Raw genomic sequence first — 10,808 nt, forward strand, 5'->3', positions numbered from 1 at the left:
AAGTGGTTTGAAACAAGTAAATGACAGAATTTTAATTTTTGGGTGGACTATCCCTTTAAAGGAACAGTTCACCCTAAAATGTAAAATCATTGAAAATAATTTACTCTTTCTCATGTTGTTTAAAACCTGCATGACTTACTTTATGCCAAGGAACATAATAGGTATTCATTAAAAAAAATTCTAATTTTAAAAATTTATTTTCTTGTTATAAAAGTATTCTAATATTATCGTTACAATAATGTATTATATAAATATTAAAATACTACTTGTGGACTATATTCCAGATCTTCTGAAGTCACATGATCTATTTATGTGAGGACAGACCCAAATTTATGTTATTATTCACTGAAAATCTTCCCCTTCTCTGTAGAAATTAATAACAGCATACAACAGGAGGGTGAGTAAATAATGACACTTCATTTTGGCTGGACTGTTCCTTTAACTAAAGCTGTTTTATGTTTTTTTCCAATGCTTTTCAGTTTGGTTTTGTATCTTAACAGATGAAACTTACCTGTTGGCCTCTGGTATCAGGTGCATATTCCTGAAGCATTTTAGAGTATTGTGTTCAGTCTGTCATTGAGTAGCCAACATATCCTCTCTGAAATGCTTTATGAAAATAGGACAATGTGATGGATATCTCACTCAGTCTTGCACTTTACTAGCAAGTCTGATTGATAGCTGTTTGAAATGTTTGTAATGTTCAAAAACACGTCGGAAAGATACCATCTGTTTTCCATTGGCACTGAGGACATTGCCTTATTTTGCAACGTCTGTGTGATCAGGACGAGGTTATAGGGAATATCTGGTCTCTCAAACCTTTAATGATCGCAAAAAGAGCATATGATCTGATCTGATGAAGACGATCAGGGAAAAACAGATGCAGCATCATCCGTAATGACCAATATGTTTGAAAGGAATAGTTCACCATGAAAGCCAAAAAGCCATTTACTCTCAAAAAATGTATTCGTAGTCTTCTGAGCCCATATGAAATGTCAGTTTTTGCTAACAATCAAGCCTCAGAAGTGTGTAGACTTGGAATATATAACGTAAAAAAGTTGTATAGACTAATTTTATGGTGTTTTTTGTCCTTTTTGGTGCTTCAACAAATGCTTTCATTGTATGAGAAACATATTCTTGGACATTCAACATATCTTTTTATGACCCATAGAAGAGGATAAAGGTAAACTTTTGAGACTACATGAAGAATTTATTTTAAATTTTTTTATTTTATGGTGAACTATTCTGGATCAAGTCCATGCACCTCATGAACAGAACTCAAAAAATGTATTCGTAGTCTTCTGAGCCCATATGAAATGTCAGTTTTTGCTAACAATCAAGCTTTCATGTGAATTAACTTTTGCTCGGTTCCTCAGAAGTGTGTAGACTTGGAATATATAACGTAAAAAAGTTGTATAGACTAATTTTATGGTGTTTTTTGTCCTTTTTGGTGCTTCAACAAATGCTTTCATTGTATGAGAAACATATTCTTGGACATTCAACATATCTTTTTATGACCCATAGAAGAGGATAAAGGTAAACTTTTGAGACTACATGAAGAATTTATTTTAAATTTTTTTATTTTATGGTGAACTATTCTGGATCAAGTCCATGCACCTCATGAACAGAGTTATTTTAAAGTATCTCTGGTGTTTTGGGTCTATGAGACCAGATAACCCCTTTAGTCTGTGTAATTTTAAGAAAGATTTTAATCATGCAAACGTAATGTTTTCTTATGTTGTAAGATGACCTAAATGCATTTCACTTGGATGTATGGGACCACAGAGATGTGAATGAAATAAATCTCATTTAAAGAGCATGTCTGGGTCAAATTTAACCCCCAAATCACGAGAAAAACTAAATGTTTCCTTACTTTTATGCTAGTTTGAATACAAATCATTGTATTGCAGTAAATATTTTTTAAACAATTATGTCACAGGGATGTAAATAACCATTGGAAAATGAATAGGAATTATTGGAACTAAAAATAGCACCTGAAAAAAATTGTGTAGAAACAATTTTCACTCATTAAATTGTACAATTCATTACAATGAAACCGTAAGTAACACTGAAATAAATGTGAAATTTTGAAGAAGACTTGAATAGTATTTTCTTGCAACGCATACTGCAATCTTTGTTTTATTTACATCTTTAAAAAATATTATTTCCATTGTATTATCATCTTGATACTTCAGTGTTTCACATTTAACTCAATGTGTTACCTGCTCATTCTACGTAAATATTTGTGAAATTTACTAGCAATTTCACAAATAGTGAAAATTGTTTCTACACCAGTTTATTTTCAGTGTATTCGTTTTCATTACTGTAGTATAAAAATATTTACTGCAATACAATGATTTGTATTAAAATTATCACTACTGTTGTGTAAAATAAATTAAAAATACATAAATAATAATCAAAAAAAGTGTCAGTGTTGCAATGCAAAACTTAATGGTCTAAATAGGTTCAAAATATAATTAATCATTTGTATTTCTTTAGGTTTTGGGGTGAAATTTTACCTGAGCATGTGTCTTTTTTTTTTTTGAGATTCAGCCATATGAACTCTTTACGTACACTATATTAGATTCAGTATGCCAATCAACATTTTTTAATGACCTTATTGAACATCAAGCCAATTTTATCTCACATCAGTATCCACAACGTGCAGTATGAGTTTTATTTGGGACCCTGGAGCACAAAACCAGTCATAATAGCACGGGTATATTTGTAGCAATAGCCAACAATACACTGTATGGGTCAAAATTACAGATTTTTCTTTTATGCCAAAAATCATTAGGATATTAAGTAAAGATCATGTTCCATGAAGATATGTAGTAAATTTCCTACTGTAAATATGTCAAAACTTAATTTTTGATTAGTAATATGATATATATACACACACACACACACTTTATTTCAGTTTTATGGTTTTAGTTTTAGTTAACTATAATAACTACAGTTTTTAACTATAGTTTTAAAATATATATTTAAAAAAAATTGTTTTATTCATTTTTATAAACTAGTTTTTACTATATCTGTTTCATTTTTATTTGTTTTAGATTAAGCCTTGGCAACTACCTGAAATAAAATAAGTTTTTTTCCCCCGTTAAAGTTTATTTCAAGTTTTTTATGGTTTTATTTTTAGTCACCTATAGCATCCCTGGTGCATACATGCTTGAAACTCATTTTATGGAGACCTACGTTTTTACATTTTATGTTTTTTTATAAACAAACTTCCATAACTTTTTTTTTTTCAGTTTCACTTTTATAACTTTTCACTTCTACAATAATCTGCCAAATGTCTTTAAAAAGAAACCAAATGCTCCAAAGCATTCTATGTTTACAACAATTTAAGTTGGAAACGTCATTTTCAGGTTTAAGGTTAAATACATAAAACAAAATCACAACACCTCATGACAGAGATTCACAAAAGATTTTATTGGTCCAATCTCATGAAGAAAGAAGAAATGATGGAAAGAACTTTAAGAAGGTAAAAGGACTGATACTGAGAGTGTAAAACATTAGAGGCACTTTAAATGATTCACTACAGTCATAATAAATCAGTCAGGATTCAGAGAGCTTCACATCAGCACATCAAGGGCACTCGTCTAGAGAGAAAAGATGTTCACGTCAGGCCTGGATACATTCATATTTAGTGTTTATAAGAGTGTTTTTAACAGTGTTTTACCATTTTTAGGCAGGATGGCGATGTTCTCAGGCAGAATGCCTTGCTCCACAGAAAACTCAGTGAACTTGTCCAGGACGTCCTGGCTCAGGTCTGGGGTTCGGCCTACAATAAGAGCACAGGCACAAATGTCACGAGAACAATTCAGACGCAATGCAAATATTTTCATTATCTGAGCTGATGCGTTTCACAGTAATTTTTTTTTACAGTACACATCACAGTCTGAGGAACATGAGCTTTAAGCTCATAAGAAACGGCTTCACAATCTATTTTACTTTCGTAACATGACATATTTCAGAAATGTGGTACTTCACTTTACCCATCAAGAACTGATTAGATTGTAGAAAATTGGGAGTTTTAAGTTTAATAAGGTGACTAGAAGGAAAGATTGAAACTTAAGAGCGATTCAATCAGCTGAAAATGAAAGTTGGCAACATTTACGATAAGGTTCATTTGTTAATATTAGTTAAATACAATACAACATTTTAAAGCATTTATTAATCTTAGCGAATGTTAATTTCAACATTTACTAACACATTCAAAAGTTGTATCTGTTAATATTATTTAATTGACCTGAGCTACGATACAGCAAGAAAATAAAAATGTTCTGGCATAAATATGTTTTAAATATAAGCTTAATACATGTTTAAACAGTGAAGCTCAATTAAATGTATATTTTGAAATTTAAAAATTTATTTAGTTTTAACCCTCACGTACTAAAATTTTAAAATGTATTTCAGGGGCAAGAAATATAATAATGTTTATATAAAATATAATAATACAAATAAAAATGAATATATACACAAATATATAAAATTTCAAACAAACACTCTAAAAAATGCGGGGTTATTTCAACCCAACTTTGGGTTAAAAATGTAATGTAAAAATTTAACCCAACGGTTAGGTTAGTCCATATTTGACCCAAAGTTGGGTTGAAACAACCCAGCATTATTTAGAGTGTATATTTCATTTAACGTCATTGTTTACAACATATACTGTATTTAGGCCAGATTTGTTTTTGCCGTATGGGTAAGTCTGTTCCTCACAGCCCTGTTTTCATCAGTGTTAAATTCTATATGGCATCTAACCTATACATAAGTCTATACACTCTAAAAAAATTCTGGGTTAAGTATAACTCAGCGCTGGGTTAAAACAGGACAAACCCAGCTATTGGGTTGTTTTGACTGTTAAAAATTCAAATGCTACATTTTAAAGTGGAGATCATACCATAGAGTTTGTTGAGAAGCGTGGTGGAGTCAGCTTTGGTCTTGATGGTGTGAATCAAAGCATATTCATCATACTTCACATCAACAACACGCATGTCATTCTCAGTCTCCCAGCCTGAGGAAACACATCATTTCTCATTTAAATCCTGTATAAATCACTACTGTATTTCATGTCTAGATAAATGGTATCTTCCTTACGTTCACTGCGGAAGCTGAATTTCCCTGGAATATCCTTCTTTTGAGCCAGATGGTTCATCCTCCAGCACGAGCCATCAGGACTGGAAAAACAGGATGGAAAATCATAAAATACGGGAGGATTTATTTATAGATTCTTATTTTTTTAGTGATCAGATTCTCTTACCGGAGACTGGAATATGCCATCTCCAGATCTCCTTCATCAGTCGGTGTCAGCATGGCGATGCCCATCTTCATGTTCGCCTTGCGGGTGACAAACCACTCGGCATTGGTGGCAAACCCAATCAGGTACCATTTCCCAGCCACCTGTGTGAAAGACACACATCAACGTTTGGTAGCTGCCACGAAACTAAGCACCCAAAACATACACTTAAAAACAACAAAACTAAAAAATTATGTTTAAAAATATATATTTTAATTATATACAAATAGATACAAAAAACTACAGTTCAAAGTTCCATCATTTTTGTCCATTTCTAAATTACATTCTTAATAATGTTTGATACAATTTGCAATATAAAACAATACAACAATTTACAATATACAAACTTATGCAAACAAATTAAATATTTATATTTATGTCTTTGCATGAAATAACCAAGTAGCTGCTATGGCATAGGCACCCAGAATATACACTTTCTGTTGATGCAAAAAAAATCTAGTTAAAATGGCCAGGTTTTTAATTATATAAAAATATTATAAATAATATAAAAAAGGCATACAATTAAAAAAATATATATTTTAATTTATTTATTTTTGCATTAAATAATTGGGTACTTTGGTGTCATTTTAACTACATTTTTAACTTTGAACTACTGAAATAGAAAATATAATTTTTAAATTATAAACGTAATGTTTGATACAAGTTTTGTAATAAATATAAACTCATAAAAAAAATGAAATATATATATATATAATCTATTTAGTTTTGTTGTTGTTTGCATGAAATAACGAAGTAGCTGCCATGACACTAAAGTACCTCAAATATACACTTTCTGCAGAACCTAAAGTTTAGAAGTAAAAAAACATTTTAACAACAGATCCATAATTTTAGATAATTTCTAAATTATAAATGTAATGTTTGATACAGGTTTTGTAATATAAAAATGCAAAAAAAAAAAAAATAATTATACATATATATATATATATATATATATATGTATCTTGCAGTCTTACCCCCTTGATGTCGAAGTCGGCCTGTGGCGTGACCTCAGAACTAACGGCAAGGGCACAGAGCAAAACTCCTAGCACAATGGTTGCCATGGCTACTGCAGAGCTCAGTCTGGAGTGTGTGGGAATTTGGGCCTCGAGAGCTGAATTCTGAGCGCAGAGTCGCGCTGCAGGAGCTTATATAGAGCCGAACCCCGTTACATAAACACACGCCCCCTACACACACAGCCACACACACATCCACATACACACATCTACATGAGCAGAGCACATACCAAAAGTGCATTAGAATTATTCAAACTAACACAAACCGTTCAAGAAATCTTTTTTACTTTCAGCTTTGCATTAATACATCATATTACTTATTTTCTGATTTAGTTAACTTGTGCTGACAGTTTTTCCTCCAAATTACATCTACTGTACACACACACACACACACACACACACACACACAGACACATATCTGTGCTGCCGGATACTCAGCACACATCTAAATCTCAATGTCATCCATTCAGTTCTCACTTTTCATTGTGTGCAATCACACACACACACACACACACGGGCATAAATAATGTTGGGTTTAGGGCCCCTTTCGTTTAACTGCTTTGTTATACAACAGTTGGCACAGAGGTTTGTGAGGGGGTGTATTTCCTTCTCAACCAGAGGCTACACACACACGCCCCTTAAAACTCAAAAATGTCAAGACAAGATCAGCTTATTTGGGTCAAAGGTGTCACACACACACACACACACACACACACACACACACACACACACACACACACACACACACACACACACACACACAAAGTGGTGTCCAAAAGTTAAAATTTCACACCTTGTCACATTTTGAACAAAACACACACATTGCACACATGAACAAAACCTCCAGCATGACTTCTTTTTTTTTACATAATTCAAAAACAATTCTAAAACTTTATTTCCAGGTTTCAATGCAAAAAAATAAAAACAAAATAAAATAAATATAAAATCACAAACAATTAAATTTAAAAAATCCAGATTTTCAATGTGGTCACAGTCTTTTGGACTCCACCGTATGTTGTATACAATATGGCAATTTTTAATGCTACATTACAACATCAGAAGTATCAGTAAATGTATTACTGTATATACACTCCGGTTTTAAAGTTTCAAATATTTTTGAAAGTCTCTTCTGCTCACCAAGGCTGCTTTTATTTGATCTAGAATACAGTAAAAATTGTGATTACAATTTAAAATAACTGTTTTTTATTGTAATATATTTTAAAATGTAATTTATTCCTGTGATCAAAAGCTGTATTTTCAGCATCATTCCTCCAGTCTTCAGTGTCACATGATCCTTCAGAAATCATAATATATGCTGATTTGCTGCTCAAGAAACATTTCTGATTATTATCAATGTTGAAAACAGCTGTGCTGCTTCATATTGTTGTGAAAAAAATATTTATTTTAGGATTTCACAATTCTTTGCTGAATAGAAATCTCAGAACGACAGCATTTATATTTATGTTGTATTTGTTGTCACTTTTGATCAATGTAATGCATCTTTGCTGATTAAAAGTATTAATTTATTTAACAAAATTATAACACTGATCCCAAACCTTTGAATTTTGGTGTACGTAATACAAAGGTCTATTTTTTTGTGTGTGTAGTTTGTGTACTTGTCTTTAAATGTGTTCCATCTGTGGTTAATGGTTGGAAAAGAGCCACAAAATAATGAACAGAAAGATATGACAGCAAACAGACCAACAGGGTGATAAAGCACAAAGAGCTGCTGTATCTGTCTCTCTGGCTCGTGTTCTGGGCCGCTCTGGAAGCTGGAACAGAGAACAATGTCAGCATTTCACATTGAAAACACAACGTTTAGAGTGAAAACCCCGCAGTCACTTGCATGCACAACAAACACACACAGTTAAACACACTCTATATCAGCTGCAGTCACATTCAGACTGTTTTTGCTCTCCGGTTTTAGATTTGAGCAGTAATTATGAAGTTTCGTACCTATGAAAATCACAGCAGGAAACGTTTTTAGTTTCACCCCATATAAAGCTACCTGAGGAATTTGCTCTTTACAGATGTTTCCTGTTGTAGATGTGCGATACGCCTATATGTTTAGCCTATAAGAGACGTAAACGCCTGCAAACAGTCACAGCATTTTCTAAGAAACAGCTTTTCTGAGAACAAAACTGTCTCTGTCTAACTGTCTGTCTTCTGTCTGTCATATACTGACACATTTACTATGATTCAGGTAAAGCAGGTATTTATGGATGTTTTTGCAGGTGTAAACTCGCCATCTGAGCTGATAACCTGATTCACAAATACCTGAGAGGTTTTAACAGGTACAGAAAAACAGAGCTCTATTTAATCTATATGATCAGATTTACGTGCTTATATTTTAATTAAAGGCAAGATAGTGATTCACTACTTGTGCCATTAAAAATAGAAATAAAAAAATGAAGTAAAATATGAAATAAAAAATCAAATCAAATAAAAATGCCTTTCTCTAAAAGACACTTTTCTCTACAAAGTACAACAGCATTTTTATTTATGTATAAAAAAGGGATTTAGTGCCTTGTAAAAAGTAAGATTGCAAGAATAAAGTCATAATATTTTGAGAATAAAGTCAAAATGATGAGAATAAAGTTAAAATTACTTTATTCTCAAAATATTACGACTTTAATCTCACAATCCTACAACTTTATTCTCAAAGTATAACAAGTTTAATCTCTTATTGCTGTAAGACTATTCTAGTATTGATACTACTTTATTCTCATAATTTTTACTTTATTCTCAAAATATTACCACTTTAATCTCACAGTGCTATGACTTTATTCTCAGATTATTACAAGTTTAATTTCATATAAGACTTTATTCTTGTAATTTTGACTTTATTATCAACAGTGTTACTCAAAGAATGTATTAAATTACTCATAACTAGTTACTCATTTCAAAAGTAATATTATTACTTTACTTATTACTTTCTAGTTACACTACTAGTAACATTACTTTTTCTTCACGCCCCACAGAAGTTGTAACTGTGTATCTTCCACATACAATTCTAGTGATTGTTAGTGACATTCAAGTAGAAGTGTTGCATTAATCTCATTAATCGTCATGTGTAGCTTGAAGCTAATTGTAATTTCTCCTTTACCCATATATGATTATATTTCATCATGTATTTTATCAAATCACATAAGTTTGTAAGAAACTTACATTTTCCAAAAAGATTTTTAATTATAGTAATATAATGTACCAAATGCTGATCAGAGGGATGTGGGTGGGATGTAATACCAGAGTAAAGTAAGCCACAACTTACTCGACAGTGCTCAGATCATCTTTTTTCCTGACAAAATCAATATAATGCAATATTTCTATCTGCTGAATGTAAGCTTTTCCATATTCCAAGCTTGCCTGCTGCACTGGGGACATCACATGCATGTGTAAATCGTGAAAATTATGAAAATAAATCTAGGAATTATTTGACCATTGGATTTTAAATCAGCGGGGTTGAGGCATCAAAAGTAACTAAGTAACTAAGCTGTTTTATGGATGGTAACTGTTATTACTGAATTATTATGAGTAATTAGTTACTGCAAAAAGTAATATTATTACAGTAACTAAGTTACTAGTTACTGCCCAACACTGATGATCAAAATATTAAGATGTCAATCTCACGATGCTATTACTTTATTCTCCGATTATTACAAGTTTAATCTCATATAAGACTATTCTCGTATTGCTATGACTTTATTCCCATAATTTTGACGCTATTATCTAAATATTAAGATGTCAATCTCACAATGCTATAACTTTATTCATGGTAATTTTTACTTTATTCTCCGATTATTACAAGTTTAATCTCGCACAAAACTAGTCTCGTATTGCTATGACTAAATATTAATCTCACAATGCTTTAACTTTATTCTTGTAATTTTGACTATTCTCGAACTATTACAAGTGTAATATAAGACTTTATTCTTGTATTGCCACAACTATATTCTCGCAATCTCAGATGTATTTGTTTATTATAAATTTTTACTTTATTCTCAAAATATTACGGCTTTAATCTCACAGAGCTATGACTATATTCTCAGTTTATTACTAATTTAATCTCGTATAAGACTTTATTCTTGTAATTTTGACTTTATTATCAAAATATTAAAATGTCAATCTCATAATGCTATAACTTTGGTCATTTTTACTTTATTCTCAGATTATTACAAGTTTAATCTCGTATTCTCGTATTGCTATGACTTTATTCCCATAATTTTGATGCTATTATCTAAATATTAAGATGTCAATCTCAAAATGCTACAATTTTGTTCTTGTAATTTTGACTTTATTCTCAAACTATTACAAGTTTAATATCATATATAAGACTTTATACTTGTATTGCCACAATTATATTCTCGCAATCTTAGATTAATTTTATTTATTTTTTATTTTTTACACAGCACTAAAACGCTGTCATACATGGGGACTACAGGGCTCTGTTGTTCCCTTTCAGTCGGTCACTCTCGACGTCACGTCGGAGG

The 10,808-nt window shown here is 31.5% G+C and overlaps 1 protein-coding gene and 1 long non-coding RNA gene across 2 annotated transcripts; both read right to left on the reverse strand.

Moving 5' to 3' along the window:
* Positions 1-1,230: 1,230 nt before the first annotated feature.
* LOC107562191 (uncharacterized) lies at positions 1,231-2,210 on the reverse strand. Its single transcript, XR_001605958.1, has 2 exons — positions 1,615-2,210; positions 1,231-1,261 (listed from the first exon to the last, which is right to left on the reverse strand). It is a non-coding gene; the product is annotated as an uncharacterized lncRNA (long non-coding RNA).
* Positions 2,211-3,417: 1,207 nt separating this feature from the next.
* LOC107562205 (lipocalin) lies at positions 3,418-6,434 on the reverse strand. Its single transcript, XM_016246801.1, has 6 exons — positions 6,280-6,434; positions 5,270-5,409; positions 5,107-5,186; positions 4,910-5,023; positions 3,686-3,787; positions 3,418-3,605 (listed from the first exon to the last, which is right to left on the reverse strand). Exons 1-6 carry the CDS (start codon positions 6,364-6,366, stop codon positions 3,592-3,594), a joined length of 537 nt encoding a protein of 178 aa, XP_016102287.1. The 5' UTR covers positions 6,367-6,434; the 3' UTR covers positions 3,418-3,591.
* Between the last annotated feature and the right edge of the window lie 4,374 nt (positions 6,435-10,808).

This window comes from Sinocyclocheilus grahami, unplaced genomic scaffold, assembly GCF_001515645.1.
Source record: "Sinocyclocheilus grahami isolate Dianchi unplaced genomic scaffold, SAMN03320097.WGS_v1.1 scaffold811.1, whole genome shotgun sequence".
NCBI classification, from domain to species: domain Eukaryota; kingdom Metazoa; phylum Chordata; class Actinopteri; order Cypriniformes; family Cyprinidae; genus Sinocyclocheilus; species Sinocyclocheilus grahami.

Coding starts and splice junctions, on each gene's coding strand:
- LOC107562205 (XM_016246801.1), bottom strand. CDS start 6,366: ATGGCAACCATTGTGCTAGGAGTTTTGCTCTGTGCCCTTGCCGTTAGT. Junction 5,410..6,279: donor CCGACTTCGACATCAAGGGG/GTAAGACTGCAA, acceptor TCTTTCACACAG/GTGGCTGGGAAATGGTACCT. Junction 5,187..5,269: donor ATGGCATATTCCAGTCTCCG/GTAAGAGAATCT, acceptor CTGTTTTTCCAG/TCCTGATGGCTCGTGCTGGA.